The 19,086-nt window shown below is 42.0% G+C and overlaps 1 protein-coding gene across 4 annotated transcripts in view; it reads right to left on the bottom strand.

Moving 5' to 3' along the window:
* The window catches only part of LOC137418721 (gap junction beta-2 protein-like), a 47,396-nt gene extending 34,772 nt beyond the window's left edge, over positions 1–12,624 (bottom strand). The window contains exons 1-2 of one of the 4 annotated variants that reach the window (XM_068104831.2): positions 12,372–12,624; positions 3,881–3,983 (exon numbers count right to left, since the gene is read on the bottom strand). In XM_068104831.2, the coding sequence (XP_067960932.1) occupies positions 3,881–3,946 (66 nt within the window). In that variant the 5' untranslated portion in view covers positions 3,947–3,983; positions 12,372–12,624. Of the gene's footprint in view, positions 1–3,880; positions 3,984–4,268; positions 4,442–4,462; positions 5,091–6,146; positions 6,426–12,371 lie in introns of those variants that run through there. The other 3 variants (XM_068104829.2, XM_068104833.2, XM_068104830.2) reach the window with 3 other exon arrangements.
* Positions 12,625–19,086: the final 6,462 nt, after the last annotated feature.

The raw sequence follows: 19,086 nt of genomic DNA, 5'->3' as shown, positions 1-19,086 counted from the left end.
CGAATGCTGGCAGACAGGATGCCCATTTGACGTCCATCTGAGGGAAGGCACACACATTGATGAATCACCCTGCCTGCGAACCACTACGATGACGGTTTATAGCTGGTTTGGGATTCAAACCCAAGCTCGATAGTTCTCAGGTGAGTGTGCATACCTCTATGCCAGGGGTTCTTAACCTTTTTCCCTGTCAAGACCCCCAACGGATTGCCCGCGATGTCCCCATACCCCCTTCGCCAGACTGTTGACTGACCAAGCAAGGCGCACCGAAGGTGCGTATAGCTAGGGGGGATTGGGGGCATGTCCCCCTAGAATTTTTTGATTTATAGGTGCTCTGTGGTGCATTCTGAGGGGTGTTTTTACCTTAATTGCCTATTTTTTTGGATGAAAATTGGTAACTTACAAGTCAGGAGACGACGATGGTTCATGAGCGAGAGGCATTCAATGTCAAAGGACGGACTATAACCGAAACAGGCCAGGACAGGCCAGGCCTGGAAATGTCAAAACGAAGGTTACTGACATTGAAATGAGATAGAAAATAATGTATAATCAGTTATGAGGTTAGTTAGCTACACAATACCGAAAATTCGGTTCGATTACGACAACTTTGAAAATTTGACCTTTGTGACCTTGAAATGTCAAAACGAAGGTTACTGACCTTGAAATGAGATAGAAAATAATGCATAATCAGTCATGAGGTTAGTTAGCTACACAATACCGAAAATTCGGTTCGATTCCGACAACTTTGAAAATTTGACCTTTGTGACCTTGAAATGTCAAAACGAAGGTTACTGACCTTGAAATGAGATAGAAATAATGTATAATCAGTTATGAGGTTAGTTAGCTACACAATACCGAAAATTCGGTGAAAAATGAAATGAAAAAAAAAATGAAAAATGAAAAATCGAGCTCCGTGGGGCTAGACACATGACATTGGCCTAACCAAATATCGAAACCCCTGTCAGATTCCACCAAACCCTTTGGAGAAGATGTAGCTTGAACTCGATTACCCCCTAAAAAGACATCTTTTTTGGCGTGGCTCCGCCCACAATGGGCGCAATACGCCCACTCTAGGCAGGACACAACTAGATCATGATATCAACCTCCCACCCAATTTTCATCAAGATTTGATGATATCATCGGGTAGTTGTGCTGCGGACAGACAGGCAGACAGACAGACACACACCCAAGACGAATATAGTGGTCACTTGATAACTCGTGAACCAATTACCCAGAAAATGGGCCAAGTTCGGGGATCCGCACTAGATTACCAGTCCCATTCGATTCCAGTGTGACTTCAAAATATCTCAAAAGCTTCGTTTTATATATGGATAATTAGGAACAGAACAGGAAAGAAAATCGTTAGGATTTTATTGGTTCACGAGTTATCAAACAGAGTAACCACTATATTCGTCATGGGTGTGTGTCTGTCTGTCTGTCTGTCCACAGCATAACTACCCGATGATATCATCCGAATTTGATGAAACTTGGGTGGGAGGTTGATATCGTGATCTAGTTGTGTCCTGCCTAGAGTGGGCGTATTGCGCCCATTGTGGGCGGAGCCACGCCCGAAAAAGATGTCTTTTCAGGGGGTAATCGAGTTCAAGCTACATCTTCTGAGGGGTTTGGTGGAATCTGACAGGGGTTTAGGTATTTGGTTAGGCCTATGTCATGTGTCTAGCCCCACGGAGCTCGATTTTTCATTTTCGCCCCAAGGTCAAGGTCACAAGGTCAAGAAATTTAGAAAAGTCGATTTTTGATGGTTTTATTACATTGTTCCCTTCCTGATAGGGTGAAATGTCGTACATGAGCTTATATTATCACATACATCATGAAATACAAGTTTTCCAACAAATTTCAGAATCTTCGACCTTTTACCTTTGAAGGTCACAAAGGTCAAATTTTCAAAGTTGTCGGAATCGAACCGAATTTTCGGTATTATGTAGCTATCTAACCTCATAACTGATTATACATTATTTTATATCTCATTTCAAGGTCAGTAACCTTCGTTTTGACATTTCAAGGCCAGCACCACACACAATTACGTACAGCTGGCTCTTAAAGGCCTGCGCACGCAGCGCATTGGGGCCCTTTGTAAATAGGCATGTACACCGCATGTCGGGGGCCGCCGACCCCCCAGTCCGGGCCTGTTTCGGTTATAGTCCGTCCTTTGTCATTGAATACCGCTCGCTCGTGAACCATCGTCGTCTCTCTGACTTGTCCCTATTTATTTCTTTGCTTGTTAACAAAGAAACAAATCAAACTAAACGAAACTAAAACGTGCAAGTTTTATGCAAGCCGTTTTACTAATCTAGTGAGATTGTTGCTGCTGTTTTCGTGCAATCAGAATATGGAATCGGGGCACAGTTCGTGACAAGGCCACTCGCATATCATCGGACACATCAAGTCGATTTCTCCACTTTGATTTCAGGTTCAATAATGCAGAGAAACCTGTTTCACAGAGATACATATTTATTATATATTCAAAGTTCATATTTCATTGAATTTATTACAATTTATTATTACAATTTATTACGAATCCCATACCCCCAGATTTTGGTCCCCATACCCACAAGGGGTATGGATACCCCAGGTTAAGAACCCCAGCTCTATGCTGTCATATATGGACAAGTCTAATCCAGATCACTGGAGTAAAAAGGCCTCCATAATTGTGCAGTTTGACAGACTTTTGCAACAAACTCTGAAGCAACAAACAATGTCACTTCAATCAAACTTATGGCATAATGTAATTCCCACACCAGGGATATTGTTACAGATAAACAGGTTACACCAGGTGCAGTTGTACATTGTTCAAATTGAAATACGATCTGGACACTGCACCCTCATTGTGCATGGTCGACTCCAACTTTGTACAGCTTTCGCTTATTTTCTCTTTGTTGCAAGAGCACTTTGACTGATACTTAAGTCAGTAAATAATGCACCATATAAAACACAATGTGTGTTTGTACGTTTTTGCATATGTCTGATGTCTGTCTCACTTGATTAGGGTAAGTTTTGAAGGCTTTGAGTGGAGTCACAGACTGACGAACCCGAACCCTAACCCTAAACCCTCTGAGTAGTCAAAAGACCCATAAGACCCCGATGATTCCAAAGTCCCCGAGAACCCAGAGGACCCAAATGAACCAAAATACCCTGAAAAGGCCAAAAGACCCGAAAGACCCTTAAAGACCCCCAAATACCCCGAAGATCCAAAATATCGAAAAGACCCTGGAAAGATATCGAAAAAAATCCCGGAAAATATCAAAAAGACCCTTAAAAACTAAGTGGACCCAAAATACCCCGAGGACCCTTAATAAACCAAAAGACCCAAAAGATTCAAAATACCCTGAGGACCGAAAAGACCAAGAAGACCGCCGAGGACCCAAAAGTCCCACATGACCAAGAGGTCTCAAAAAACAACGAGGACCAAAAAGACCCAGAGGACCCATAATACTATGAGGACCCAAATGACCCCAAGGACACACGAGACCCCGAGGACCCAAAATACCACAGACCCACATGACCAAAAAACCTAGAGGACCCAAAATAACCTAAGAACTCAAAAGAAGCCAAGGACCCAAAAGACCCACAGGACCCAAAAGACCCTGAAAACCCAAAAGACCCGATGACTCAAAATATCCCCAGGAATCAAAAGAACAGTAATTACGTCTCTTCTTTTGGAATTGTAGATAGTCACTTGCAAACCGAGTTGATGTTCCACTTTGTGCTCAAAATATTACATTTTATTCATAATTAAGGTGTTCCTCGATTATAAACTGACATTTGTAGGCAGACAGACCGAAGTGAACCAATTGCTTAACCTCACTCTTTGCTTCACGTGGACGGGGTGACGAAAGTTACCCGTCCACCAATTACAACTGACCTTTCCCAGAGGAGTGGAGTATTGACTCACACCATGGAGAATTGTCTCAAGCCCCGACAAGTTCATGCTGATTTGATGAGAGCTCCTTGGCTGCTGTCATCCACTGTGAATACAATGGAATAACATCATGGCCATGAATGCAGGCGACAAAACTGATATTGTAAAAGCAACGTTTTGCTACGACGTAAACAACCTGTAATACAATATGTGGCCATTATTCTGCATCAACATTACACTACATAATGAAACAACCTGTAATATGTGGCCAAAAATCTAGTATGACAGCAAATCAGCTGGATTATGCCTATCTTAGCTGGACCTGAAAGGGGACCACCACTTAAGACAGGTTTTACTACATGGAATATTCCTAATGTATGAGAAATATTACCTAAACTCCGGAAAACCGTTTGTTCCTTTTTGGAGATGACTTCACGTCGTATAGCACAGTACCACATCCCACTGCCAGGCAGACAACAGCTGCGTCTCTCTCTCTGTCTCTGTCTCTGCTGATCTGGAAAGGATAAGGCACTACTCCAATAAATGGAGCATGCCCTTACATAACTGGGAAATCTCACCACTTACACAATCGCTTTGGAAGGATCGTCAAATAAATCCACCGATTTCCTTTGCAATCCACTGGAAGAGGTTCAGTCTCTTGATCGTCGAGGCCTCACCATCAGCCACGACCCTTCCTTGGCCAACTCCATCGCAAAGCTGGCCTCCAAAGCTGGTAAAAGACCAGGCATCCAATTCTTTCCTTGGAAGATCGCAGCTGCTCACAGTCTACAAGGCCTTTGTCAAGAGCTCAATGCAGTCCTGTCCTCCGCTATAGGTTGGTGCCCCAGCATCACAGCTGTCTCTCAGATTCTGTGGAATCTAAAGCTCTCAAAACGATTGGATTATCCCATGATGAGGCCGAATCTCAGTGTCTGTTGCTCTCACATCACAGGAAGGGAGATGGTCTCTGTTTTCTATCATATATTCTCCAACATTGCTCCCTCTGCTCTCACAATCCTCCGACACACCTTCAACTCCAGGATGCACAAGTTCTTCAAATAAACCCCTCCTGGGTAAATTTCAAAATCTAGCTTGATGACATAATACCTCCAACTCCTTTGTTCCTCACTAAGGAACTACACTCTACATTCTGCTCTGTCTCACTCTTCCCTCCAGAACTCCAAGCTTGGAGTGTACCAGCATTACTTGTCATCCCCAATTCTGACCCCTGATCTTTATATACCCCCTTTAACCTACCCTAACCCAACCATCTTACTAGCTAGTTTCAGTAGCCTGTGCTCCTCCCTCTCCTGTGACTCCTCTTTCCTTGTTCATTCATTCCCTTGATTGCCCCACAGTCAATTTAACTTGCTCTTCCATGAGCCTCGCTCCTGCAAAGAAAAAAAAAAAGAAACATTGCATATTCATAAGGCTTTGAAAGTATTTTTCTCCAGTACTGGAAACACGTGATAACACCTACAATGGGTCCCGGAGTGGAAGAAGAAGAAGAACCACCTTCAGAGGCCATTTTTCCCCCGCAGAGCAGGGGTTGGCCTTTTTTGGGCACCATGGTCCCTTTTTGAAGCAATGTTTTATGGCCGGATGCCCTTCCTGCCGCCAACCCTGTTAGTCGCCTCTTGCAACACACCGGAAATTACCAGTGAACTGGTATTCAATTTGCCGACCTCGGAAGGATGACAGGCTGAGTCAACCCACCTGGTGTTAATTCAGCAATCGACCGGGATTCGAACCCAAGATCCTAGGATCCCAAGATGGCACCCTAACCACTAAGCCAACACCAAGCTTTAGGTACAGGAGTGAGTAATATGAATATAAATTTGCTCGTCAGACAGTCAGGGGCGCCGTCAGGAATTTTGGGCCACATGAAAAGATATCACAATGGGCCCCTATGAAGCACGTGCGCACATTTTAACCTATAAATGTTCGAATAATTTTTAGGGCCCCTGTCAGTGCAGGGCCCTTGGAATCATCCTAACTTCCCCCCCCCCTTACAGCGCCCCTGCAGACAGGTACTTTTACAAAGGTAATTTATACAGTACAGGTAAATTTGCTCCTTGGAATGACATTTCAACCGACCTGCAGCCCGCGACAAAACCAGTTACCTGTTGGAGCCTACCTGCAGGCCGTGACAGTTTACGTAGATGTACATTCATGATTACCGTCCTTTCACATTATTACCCAGAAGAATACATTTTAATATCTCCGCAAGACGTAACGAACAACAACTAAGATCAAAATAAAACTTTACCTTTGTATCAGCAATGGTTGCGAAAGTCACGGAAGTCCTCGAGAAAGGTTTTTAAACTTTTTGTAGTTGTGAATAAAGTTTTGATTGTGCTGAGTTTGAAGGAAGCCTTCGCATGCAGGCACCACTTTATTTTAGAACAACGCACAAACTGGTTTTCTGGTGACGCCAAACTGCCATCACCCTAAGGTGTAGCTTGCGACGTGTCAGCTGCATTTTCTGTAATCGTGTACCTGTTTAAAGTATGGAATACAATGTTTATAAAGTTGATCTACTTTTCTCACAGGTCCTCCTCATAATGTCAAGTGTTTTGTGTTTTATTTGAACTAACTTTTGTACATTACTTTCATGTTGTTAGAAATAAATAACCTGTGAGTTGGTGATGAGAGGGTTGGGTGATGTGGGAGATTGGGGGGAGGGGAGAAATACTTGTGAAGGGAGTGACAAAGAGAGCAACGTGGAACATGGGAGTTGGGTGTGATCATCACAAACATCGGTGAGAAGCCTGAAAACCCTGCCACGTAGAGGTTGTTTGAATGTTGTGCCATCTTTGAGACAATATTTGTCCAACTTATAATATGATTTAATTTATTATACAGTGCATTCAGAAAGTATTGAGACCCCTTCACTTTTTTCACATTTTGTTGTGTTGCAGCCTTATGCTGAAATCGTTTAAATTCATTTTTCCCTCATCAATCTACACTCAATACCCCATAATGACAAAGAGAAAACAGGATTTTAGAAAGTTTCACAAATTTATTAAAAAGAAAAAACGGAAATATCACATTTACATAAGTATTAAGACACTTAGCTATGACACTTGAAATTTAGCTTAGGTGCCTCCCATTTCTCTTGATCATCTTTGAGATGTTTCTACACCTTGATTGGAGTCCACCTGTGGTAAATTCAATTGATTGGACATGATTTGGAAAGGCACGCACCTGTCTATATAAGGTCTCACATCTGATAATGCATATCAGAGCAAAAACCAAGTCATGAGGTCGAAGGAACTGCCTGCAGAGCTCAGAGACAGGATTGTGTCGAGGCACAGATCTGGGGAAGCCTACAAAAAAATTTCTGCTGCATTATTGAAGGTTCCCAAGAGCGCAGTGGCCTCCATAATTCTTAAATGGAAGAAGTTTGGAACAACCAGGTATCTTCCTAGAGCTGGCCGCCCGGCCAAACTGAGCAATCGGGGGAGAAGGGCCTTGGTGAGAGAGGTGACCAAAAACCCGATGGTCACTCTGGCTGAGCTCCAGAGATCCTGTGTGGAGATGGGAGAAACTTCCAGAAGGACAACCATCACTGCAATACTCCACCGATCTGGGCTTTATGGCAGAGTGGCCAGACGGAAGCGAAACAGTTCAATCTTGGTTTCATCAGAGCACAGAATCTTGTTTCTCACAGTCTGAGAGTCCTTTAGGTGCTTTTTTTGCAAACTCCAAGCTGGCTTTCATGTGTCTTTCACTGAGGAGAGGCTTATATAGACAGGTGTGTGCCTTTCCAAATCATGTCCAATCAATTGAATTCACCACAGGTGGACTCTAATCAAGGTGTAGAAACATCTCAAAGATGATCAAGGGGAATGGGAGGCACCTAAGCTAAATTTCAAGTGTCAAAGCAAAGGGTATGAATACTTATGCCAATGTGATATTTCAGTTTTTTCTTTTTAATAAATTTGCAAAACTTTCTAAAATCCTGTTTTCTCTTTGTCATTATGGGGTATTGAGTGTAGATTGATGAGGGAAAAATGAATTTAAACGATTTCAGCATAAGGCTGCAACACAACAAAATGTGAAAATAAAGGGGTCTCAATACTTTCTGAATGCACTGTCCGTATCTCTGTGAAACAGGTTTCTCTGCATTATTGAACCTGAAATCAAAGTGGAGAAATCGACTTGATGTGTCCGATGATATGCGAGTGGCCTTGTCACGAACTGTGCCCCGATTCCATATTCTGATTGCACGAAAACAGCAGCAACAATCTCACTAGATTTGTAAAACGGCTTGCATAAAACTTGCACGTTTTAGTTTAGTTTAGTTTATTTTGTTTCTTTGTTAACAAGCAATGAAATAAATAGGGATAAAATCGTAATGCTTTTCTTTCCTGTTCTGTTCCTAATTATCCATATGTAAAACTAAGCTTATGATATATTTTTAAGTCACACTGGAACCTAATGGGACTCGTAATCAGGTGCGGATCTCAGAACTTGGCCCATTTTCTGGGTAATAAGTTACCAATTTTCATCCAAAAAAAATAGGCAATTAAAGGAAAAACACTCCTCAGAATGCACCACAGAGCACCGGGAAATCAAAAAAAATTATCGGGGCACATGCCCACCAGTCCCCCTCAGCTATGCGCTCCTTCGGTGCGCCTTGCTTGGTCAGTCAACAGTCTGGCGAAGGGGGTATGGGGACATCGTGGGCAATCCGTTGGGGGTCTTGACAGGGAAAAAGGTTAAGAACCCCCATCAGTTAGATGATACAGTCTGAGAAGGTTAGTTGATATGCGTATCAACTAACCCTACCGACCTGCATCAACTAACCCATTCATTTTTTTTTTTTACAAGACAATGCTGTAGCCATTTGTAACTGGGCTTCATACATCATAATATATGTAGGCCTATATAGCCTACACTGTACATCTTTAGAATATAAGAGTTGTGTGCATTTGAGTTGTGAATCTTGTTCCTTTCCTGATATTTGATGCTTGCCGATTCATTTGTTTGGCAGATCTTTTTTTTTTCTCTGACGTAAGCTTTAGCCCTATTGTTAGATATACTTTACATTACCTATGTATACATCTTATCATAGCAGGTATACAACTGGATAAATAACAAACAAACAGCTTTAATTAGCAGTGCTCATTGACTCTGAAAATACCATTAGTACAAATATTACACAGAAATGATGGTATGTAGTCTAGTTTGATGTGTATCTGTAATTATGTGCATGCTAATTTGTTACCATTGGCAGAAATACCATGTAAATCGAAGTATCATCGAACTCATTCACCATGTAAATCGATGTATCATCTAACCTACCAAGGTGTATCAACTAACCCACTTTATCAGGTCAGATGATATGTTTGACAAACAGTTTTTTTGTGAGCCACCATTCCAAGTTTGATAATGCAGTGGATCTGGCATGCTTCACAGATATGTACAAGACCCTGATATTTCTTTTGGACAATTCATGAATCCTGTCGAGCTAACAGTCTTCATATAGGCCAACATAACTGAAAAGTGTATCAACTAACCTCCCCTACAAGATTTTCAATCTGGATATATTTTCTACCAAACCAATAACCTAGTCTTGCAAACCATTCAAAACTTTCAATAATACTGTCACCAAAATGACTTGCGAGTTAATGAGGGGTTAATTATTCACCAGTTACAGTGCTTAGAAAGTCTCCACCCCCTTTCAAATTTTTCACCTTTTGTTGCCTTACATCCTGGAATTAAATTGCATTAAATCAGATTTTTTTTACAACTTTATTTACACATCGTAACCCACAACGTCGAAGTGAAAAACAAATTGTCCAAATTTCAGAAAATTACTTTAAAATACAAAACTATAATATCTTGGTTGGATAAGTGTCCACCCCCCTGAGTTAATACTTGGTGGAAGCACCTTTGACAGAAATTACAGCTGTGAGTCTGCGAGGATAGGTCTCTCCCAACTTTGCACACCTTGATTGGGCAATATTTGCCAATTCTTCTGTACAAAACAATTCAAGTTCAGACAGGTTGCGTGGGGAGCGTTTATGGACAGAAATCTTCAAGTCATGCCACAGATTTTCCATTAGATTTAGGCCTGGGCTCTGACTGAGCCACTCATGGACATTTATCTTTTTGTTCCTTCACCACTCCAGTGTAGCTTTGGCTGTGTGCTTCGGGTAGTTGTCATGCTGAAAGGTGAACTTTCTTGCAGAGGGAGCAGGTTTTCCTCATGGATTTTTCTGTATCTTGCTCCATCCATTTTCCCCTCTATCCTGACAAGTGCCCCAGTCCCTGCTGATAAGAAATAACATGATGCTGCCACCACCATGCTTCACAGTAGGGATGGTGTTCTTTGGGTGATGTGCTGTGTTGGGTTTGCGCCAAACGTAACATTTTTCATTTAGGCGAAAACGTTCCATCTTGGTTTCGTCAGACCACAAAACTTTTGCCACATGGCTTCAGAATCTCTGGAGTACGTTTTTGCATACCTCAAATGCTTTGACTCAACGTGAGCTTTTTTGAGTAATGGTTTCCATCTTGCCACCCTAACGTACAGGCCAGACTTATGGAGTGCTTGGGATATTGTTGCCACATGCACACAGTGAGCAGTCTTTGCCATAAAGACCTTGAGCTCTTTCAAAGTTTCCATTGGCCTCCTGGTGGCCTCTCTGATCAGTCTCCTCCTTGCTTGGTCATCCACTTTGGAAGGACGGCCTGATCTAGGCAGGGTCTATGTGGTACCATTCACCTTCCAATTCTTGATGATTAGCTTGACTATGCTCCAGGGAAGATTCAAGGCTGTTGAAATATTATTATACCCATCCCCTGATCTGTGCCTTTCCACAACTTTATCCCAGAGATATTTTGAAAGCTCCCTGGTGCTTATGGTTGAGTCTTTGCTGTGAAATGCACTACCCAGCAGAGAAAACCTACAGGAACAGATGATTTTATTCTGAAATAAATCAGTGTTATGTATTTGTCACTTCCACCTTTGTTGTTATGATATACTTAGGATTTTTTTGTTTCAGGTAATATTGTTGGTAACATTTCTGTGTGAAATGGAGATGACTTTAGTAAAAGGTAAAAATTAATGTTTGTGAAGGAAAAAGGAAAACGCGGCAAAGAAACCAGAAGAGGAGAGAGGAGTAGATCGGAGGGAGAGGAGACGGCGATGAGAGAGACAGCCGTGAGTCGCATCAAGGCTGCGAACGGACTTTTTTGAGATTGGTCGCAAATGAGTTGAGGCATTCTGTGAAAGGGATTGCCCGTGACATCGTCCTATATTGCGATTTCAATTAAACCTGCGTCTCAGGATTTATTACCAATCATGAACTATTGTTGGCGGGAAAGCAAGAGCCTCCATTACAGGCTAATCGTCCATTTTTTTCTCGAAGAGGACATCCGCCTGGTGCTTCGTGTTTTGTCGTTGGGATTCCCTTATCGACATCATAGTGTGGATCGCCATTGGTTCCCATATTGGCTCAATCCCCAGATCGACCTCTCACCTCATAACTCCTCGTCCGCAACCGTGCCGATACCTGCCTGTTCTTGCCGTTCTGTACAACTTCAATCTTCACCCAGCATGGAAATTCTAGCACAGACTTTGGAGAATGCTACATTCCACTCACGTTTGGCGTATCGTGAGTTTATTGATTGGAGAGCATTGGGGAATGATCGTACCATCATATGTATTGTTCATGAGATGCAAGTGATATTTTCATGGTACTTTCTTTAAGAGTGTTATTATTGTGTATGTGAGAGTCCTTAATACAGTTACTTATTTTGTTATGCACAATTGCATTGGTGTGGTTTTACCATGGTTTATTGGAACAATCAAAATAACAAATCTTTCTGCCGCGTTTCCTCTCGAGACTCCGAGGGGCACCGTAACCGGGGTTTAGGGAGGTAACACGTAACATCCGTCACCACAATTTAACACAGGTGGAAGCCAATTAACTTGGTGTGTGATTTTTAAGGTGACTGGTTACACCTGAGCTAATTTACAATTGCTATTATAGGGGGGTGGACACTTATTCAAACAAGATAATCTAGTATTGTATTTTTAATTAATTTTCTGAAATTTGTAGAATTTGTTTTTCACATGGAAATTGTGGGTTACGATGTGTAAATATAGGTGGGAAAAGTTTAATTAATGCATTTTAATTCCATTCTATAAGGCAACAAATGGTGAAAAGTTTGAAAGGGGGTGTAGACTTTCTATAGGCACTGTGTATCGTAACGAGTGTTAGATAAGTGTTTGTAAACCCCAATTAGCATTGACCAGAATCGCATGTCTCGACAGCTACCTTGTCATCCGAATTCTCACGTCTGTTTCTTCCCCCCATTTTCCAATCTGTGTTTAATTTAAATCACCCCATTGTGCTTAAATACCATAAATCTCACTCCACAAATGGCTGCTACACCTGAGTTACCACAGAACCTCTCAAACACATTTTGTCAACATGGCGCATCCAGCTTTAACACTGCAAGAGCGCAGGCATGGTACCTGCGTGAAGAAGGAAGGGGGTGGCACCGACAATAAAAAGGCAGCAGCGATTGCGCCTCACGACAAGCAGCCCAGCCCAGCTTCCCAGGAACTCCAGACATCGAAGCAACAACCCGAGTGCAGCCACATACGAGATGTACACCTCGGACAGGGACAGCAGTGTCGGACAGGGAGAGCAGTCCACGGTCGTGCCACAACTTGGGATTTTGCAAAATACAGTCACAAATAACTTAGGTGATATTAATAAAAGTTGGAAAGTGATGTGGGAAATGAAAATTCGAGTACATTTAGGGATAGGGGTCTGGGATGTGGGTTGTGTGTGGGGGGAGGGGCGCAGGGACGGGGTTAAAAACGTATCAAACCAGAAAGAAATCATTAAACGGAGGATTGTCCATGAGGTCTCATTGATCTTCATGAAACCTATCACCAGAGGGAATCATTATTACACGTTCAAGTTAAATGGTGTCTGTGTGGGTATTTAGTGTGTGGGTAATTAGTAATCGATCATATTCGGTGGATATTATGGATGTATAATGGGCAGAGATCAAGTAAATCAAACAAAGAGATTAATCGCAAAAGCATTAAGAAATATCCTTCATTTCCACCATAATTGCATTTGTAGTGAACGTTCTATTCACCACAACACAACTGCCTTGGTCACCAAATCAAACCTGGTAATTTGTATATCCACAGAATAAGATTGGGTGTGCGGAGTTGGCTCCACCAAGAGAGGTGTTGCAACATGCTCCTCGCCCTGCCAACTTCGGTTCACCTACTCGGTCCTGGTTACAGGATCCATGTTCTGAATATCTATTGAACAAAAGGCCCGAGGAGGAGGAGGAGAGGGATGCATGTCTCCAGGTAGGGTGGAGTATGGAGGGGGGATGATGAGATCTGAACACACCTTACTATACAATGTTGGCAAAGGGCAACTCAATCATAATGACAGATTTATTGAATTGTTGTTGTTAGGGTTTCGACGGAAGATTAAAACATCACGCAATGTAACCAATAAAAAGAGTTACTGTGACTGGAGCTACAAATAAACACACCTTGTTCAAAAATAGATAGATAAAATAATAAAACCGAAATGCCTGAGGAAAGAACTGCGGTATTCACCACACGCAACGAGAGATTGCTCACCACACCCAGGTCGAGGGTATTCACCACACCCGAGCTGTTAAATTGTGTGATGTAACATGCACAACAAGTATTTCACGATCCTCACCCGGCTGAAAAGTCCAATGGTGACATATTTGATTTAAATGGCATCGTTCACATGCATGTACCAATTGTACCATCTCTGTGCTTTTTTGCAGAGTTCGTGGATGCCCTGGAAGCTTTAAGGATGTAGTACTGGTGAAAAATTGAGAAAACTACATAGGTACCTTTGAGAGGTATCTAATTTTCAGTTTTTCTTGAAAGATATAATCTTGGCTTTAACTCAGACCAGTTTCAACGCTTCTTTGTCATATTACATGCATATAATTTGCATAAATTAGACCGTCAATAAAAAACAAGGAAAAACAAAGAACACATTTCTACTTCTATCTTCTATGTCACCCATCATTCTTTTCACACAAAACTTGGTACATGTATTATACATGTGTTACTCTACTACCTGATGAGAGGATTTTGTGAAATTATGTCAAATGTTCACTAATTAGCTAATTATGCCAATTACCAGATAAAACTTGGTTGTCCTTCAATAAATCCACAATGGCTACTCCTATAAACAAAAGCCTTCATCATTTTAAAGGAAGTGATATTCTGAATATCCTGTCCAAATTTCAGCCCAAAAGAATGATGCAAATTAAAGTTATAACAAATAAATCTACTTCCGGTTATTGAGGGTTATTACTTCCGGTTATGTATGAAGGTTATTTGACGGTTATGAAGGTATGTATGACGGTTATTCTACTTCCGGTTATGTATGATGTTAGAAAATTTGGAAATTTTTCAATAATTAGGGGTACTTCTATGACCTCTAATAGCATGATTCTTGTTTATAAGACTATAAGGAAACTGTTCAGCTAAAAAAAAAAAAATCAAAAAAAAATCACCTGTTCACCAGTACGCCACCCTTAATGAAAGGATGAAAACCTTGCAAATGAACAAAAGGAAATGAGACCAAAAATAAATAATAAATGTGGATTCATTGGGGTTTTGTGTTTGGTTTTGTTGAAAGAGGTCTGAATGGAAAAGCATTAACAATTCAAATAGAGTTCAAATAAAGACTTTGCTTCCTGTTTTGATTTGTATCACTGATGTGAAAATACAATATCGAAATATCAGGTAAAACATCGGCTCGAGTAACATCCGATGCTATACTGCACTTGGTTGTCTTTCATAACTGAAGGAAGCAGTTCACACGAAACATACAAACTACCTGGTCAGGTTTGTTTATAGTGCCTGAACTGTTGTCAAGCCAACAACGACACTCTACTACAGCAATCAAAGAAACCTCCAAAAAAACCAGACCACTTACTACCTGCAGTCCAGGTATGGATTTGTTATTTTGTCAGTGTGCCGGGGATAACTCACCTACTTTTGATGAAGGACAAGGTTGGATTTGTAACGTCCACCAAGCACAAACAAATATTGCCAGATTTCACACTGAGCTTAACGTCCATCCGTCGGAAGACACACACCTTGATGTGTCGTTCATCCAATGATATAGATGTGCTTTGCAGATGCCAACGATACATTGATTAGATTTGAGAATCAAATAATTCCGCGTCCTATAAAAAACAAATCGCACCCGTGTCCAAAAGAAGCGGTTCAGTTTGGCATTTTAAATATGAAATAGGCAAAGCCTAGAAACAAACGAAACCCATGAGAATTACCTTTTAGAACCCTTTATAATTACCCTTTAGAACCCTTCAGAAGCACCCTTGCAAGCCGATTAGAATTACACTTTCGAACTCTTTCGGATTACAGATGGTGGTTATAAAGGTTCTTATTCTTCTTCTTCATTTTTTGACGGATGAAAGGAAGGGCATATCAAAGAGAGGCGCAAAGCCCCCCTCCCTTTATATAAGGGATCGTTTCTCTGTATGCACCTTTAACATGGGGACTGAAAATACGTTTCTCGGCTTCTACTGGTATTCTTGTGTGAAATGCCAGGGGCATAGAAAAGGCCCTTTTATATAAGGGTATCTGCCATGTGGCACAGTACAGAAAAGAAGGGACATTCCATAGCTTGTAGAAAATGCCAAACAATACAAAATAAGTGATATTCAAAAGGTCTCGTGTGCATGCTGGACTACCCTTGTGTTCTTAAGAGGAACCAAGTAATGCTCTAGAAAAGTTAATATAAAGGGGCGCCCTACATCTGGCAAATGAAATACATTTACTTCTTCATGCAGCTGGATGAATCAAATTGGTGCCCCTTTATATGAACCTTTTTCGAGCATTAATTGGTTCAATCCAGACGGGATTACAAACCCACAATCCCCAACTTGGGAGTGTGGTGCTTTATCCATTAAGCCATTAAGAGCAGCATGCTAGATTTGTGTAATAACATTTTGAAGAGTTATAAAGTGTGTATATATTTTTATATATTTATTTATGTGTATATATTTATATATATTTATTTTTAAAGCAAAAACTACAGCACTTACGTGGAATTTGTTTCAAAAGCCAATAACTAGACCTATTGGCCGATGTGTATTCCAAGTTTCAGCTGGCTTCAATGTATACTCCTTAAAATATGAGCGCCAACACATTTTGCGCGGACGGACGGACGGACAGACACCAACGTGATTTTGAGGGTTTTCTAAATATAACTCAAGAATGCATAAACGGATGTTGCTGAAATTTGCAACATATTACCTCAACATACAAAGCATTTACTTCTGAAATTTGCAGCCGATTCCGTCCAGTCGAAGCCGAAAAACGTATTTTTAGTCCCCATGTTAAAGCTATTGACAGAGAAACGATCCCTTATATAAAGGGAGGGGCGCTTTGCACCTACCTTTGATATTGTATCTATAAATATACATATTGTTGCAGATTCGGGGGTCGGCTCTCCCCTTATCAAGGGGGGGTTAATCCCCTTGTCTTTTAAGCTGGCCATCCTGAGTCCTGGAAACTACTACGCTCCTCCCGGTCGGTCTTGGGTAGGGGTATTGGTCAATTTGGGTCCCAAATACCTAATTACCAACACCGACCGCAAGCAGGGAAATAACTCCCGCTCGAACCACGGACGTGATGGTGAATGCCGTGGGTGGTTAGCAGTCCGTGATCCGAGCCGTTAACAATAACTAAACCCGATTCTGAGTGGTTCTGAAATCGTGCCACAGGTACTCAATTGAGAACGAATAAGAGAGGAAACCAGAAGATAGGAAGAACAAATATGGGTTTATTAATTATGTACAAAACCAAAGAGGAAACGAAAGGAAAGAATGTACTGGAAGGGAAGAAGGAGAAGGACACAGGGCAGTCTTACCTATACAGTCTTAACTTATGACCCTGGTCAAACAGACACACTCACACGGGATGGTAGCTGGTAAGGGGGGAAGGTCCAGGTAGATGGTTCCAGGTAGGTCGACTCCATCCAGGCTCCGGTTCCGCGGCGAAGAACGGCAGGCAGCTTCATGTGTCGACGACCGCGAGCGGACCTTGCAAATATCGGGGGGACTGGGATGCTGCGTACATACTAAAACGTATAGCGTGCCAAACGCTCTCTCTCTCTCTCCCGATCAATGGTCATATCCACAAGGCAGTTCGTGGCGCAGTCCGTATCAACCATGCTCCCTCACGCAGTTCGTACAATGCCAATCCGGGTGCAGTCCATTACAATCAACCGTCTCCGTGCAGTTCTCCAAAGGGCTTGGCGCGCGCGCTTATATAATGCGCTCACAGATCAATGCGCGCTTCATCAAACCACGCCCGCCAGTCAGCTCACCTCAGCCCTGGTTGGTTGGCGAGGTCTTACCGGCTCCGTCCTTGATGGTGAGTTGACGTGGCCACACCTTGTTCTTGTGTCCCGCCCCCTTTTTCCTCGGCCTGAGACCGCATGGTCAATGGCTTTTGGAGCGAGCGCTTAGGCGACGAAGGCTCAATGCAGCGAACGCTGCTAATCAAACGACGTGACAATTTGGGGAGAGACAAGCCCCGACGGTAGGGGCGCATAATGGCGTAGCTTGGAGAGAGCGGCTGCAAAATGAACGGAACGGCCTATTCTTATTTAATTGACACAACGCAGATTCAACTATTGGGAACACGGCCTTAACTAGACACATAATAAAGAAATAACTGAAAGTCCTATGGTGTCCTATGTGTTGCTGTGGCCTAACTATGGGTGTGACCTTTGACCTTTTAATGATGAGAATTATTTACAAAAGTGATTATTTATTTACAAAAGTGTGGGTTCTCAAAACCGCAACAATATATACACCCTTTTTTTTCCTTTTTTTTTACTCCAGCATGCTTGCTCAATGGCCTAATGGATAAAGCATCAGACCCCCAAGCTGGGGATTGTGGGTGCAAATCCTGTCTGGGTTGAATATTTTTCCCGCTTACTTTTTCAAGTCTTTTCTATCGTCTTGAAGAAAGTCTTCTACGATAAACAAATGCATTTTGTTCATATTTAAAATGTATCTTGTGACAAATGCCAGGGACCAAGAAAGGCCCCTTTATCTGGGACTAGCAGAAGTACCCGGCATTGCCGGGTGGGGGAGGATGGGAGGGGGGAGCGGGAAGGGGAGGAGTGGGGGGGGGGGAGGGGGTTGGAGGGGGGGGGAAAGGGGAGGGGAGGGGAGGAGAGGGAGGAGGGGAGGCAGGAGAGGAAGGCGGTTCATATATATGCTGGTGGGTGAATATGGCGTTCATCACGTTTCTGAGTTAAGTGTGATGCCGGTCAGGAAGAAGAAGAAGCTGCACGACCAACTTCGTACACTTCCGGAATTATTTGATTTATTTGTATTCAAATGTCTGGTGATTGTTTTGTATTTATTTATGTGAATGTGTACTTGTATATAACTGTCATTAATTAAAAAAGGCTTCAGCACTATCGGGCGATAAAAAAAAAAAAAAGCTCCAAAAAAACGACCTTTTTTTTTTTTCGCCTAAAATACTCCGAAACAGTCTCTGATGAACCTCTGAAAGTTTGACGAAGATCCATTCAGCCATCTCTGAGAAAAATGGCGACACAGACAGACAGACACACAGACCAACATCTCTCTTAAATAGTAGATGTGCCATGTGGCAAACTATAGAAAAGAAGGGACATTCAAAATAAATCTATCACGTCAATATATCATGACCTAACACGTCAAAAAATTTTGATTTCTGATTTTGTTTTTGGTCAGATTATGCACAAAAAATATTATATTCGTGGGATTAACGGTTCTATTTGTCGAATTATAACCTCGTAACGTTAGCACTTTTGGTTATCTCGATGAATATATATATTTGGTCCCAATTCAGAGTTCTTCAGAATGAGTCATGAATCAACTTTTTCCATTGAGCGGTTCCGGAGATATAGAGTGGCAATGTTGAAGGTTTTTTTCCAAGATGGTGCCCATACCAAGTGAACTATGACGTCATAATTAGCCTTACAAAATTCTACATGTCAAGCCAATCACTTGGTGAAAAATTAGTGTCAATCGGACCAGCGGGTACTGAGAACATTGTTTTCAATTTTCAGACATGGAAAATAGTGGGGGCGGGGGGGGGGGGGGTAATGATGAAGAATAAACTCAAGCAGTAA

Source organism: Myxine glutinosa, chromosome 6 (assembly GCF_964187855.1).
Source record: "Myxine glutinosa chromosome 6, kmMyxGlut1.1, whole genome shotgun sequence".
Classification (NCBI taxonomy): domain Eukaryota; kingdom Metazoa; phylum Chordata; class Myxini; order Myxiniformes; family Myxinidae; genus Myxine; species Myxine glutinosa.
Note: the sequence above shows the minus strand (reverse complement) of the source record. Positions and strands in the feature narration are given on the sequence as shown.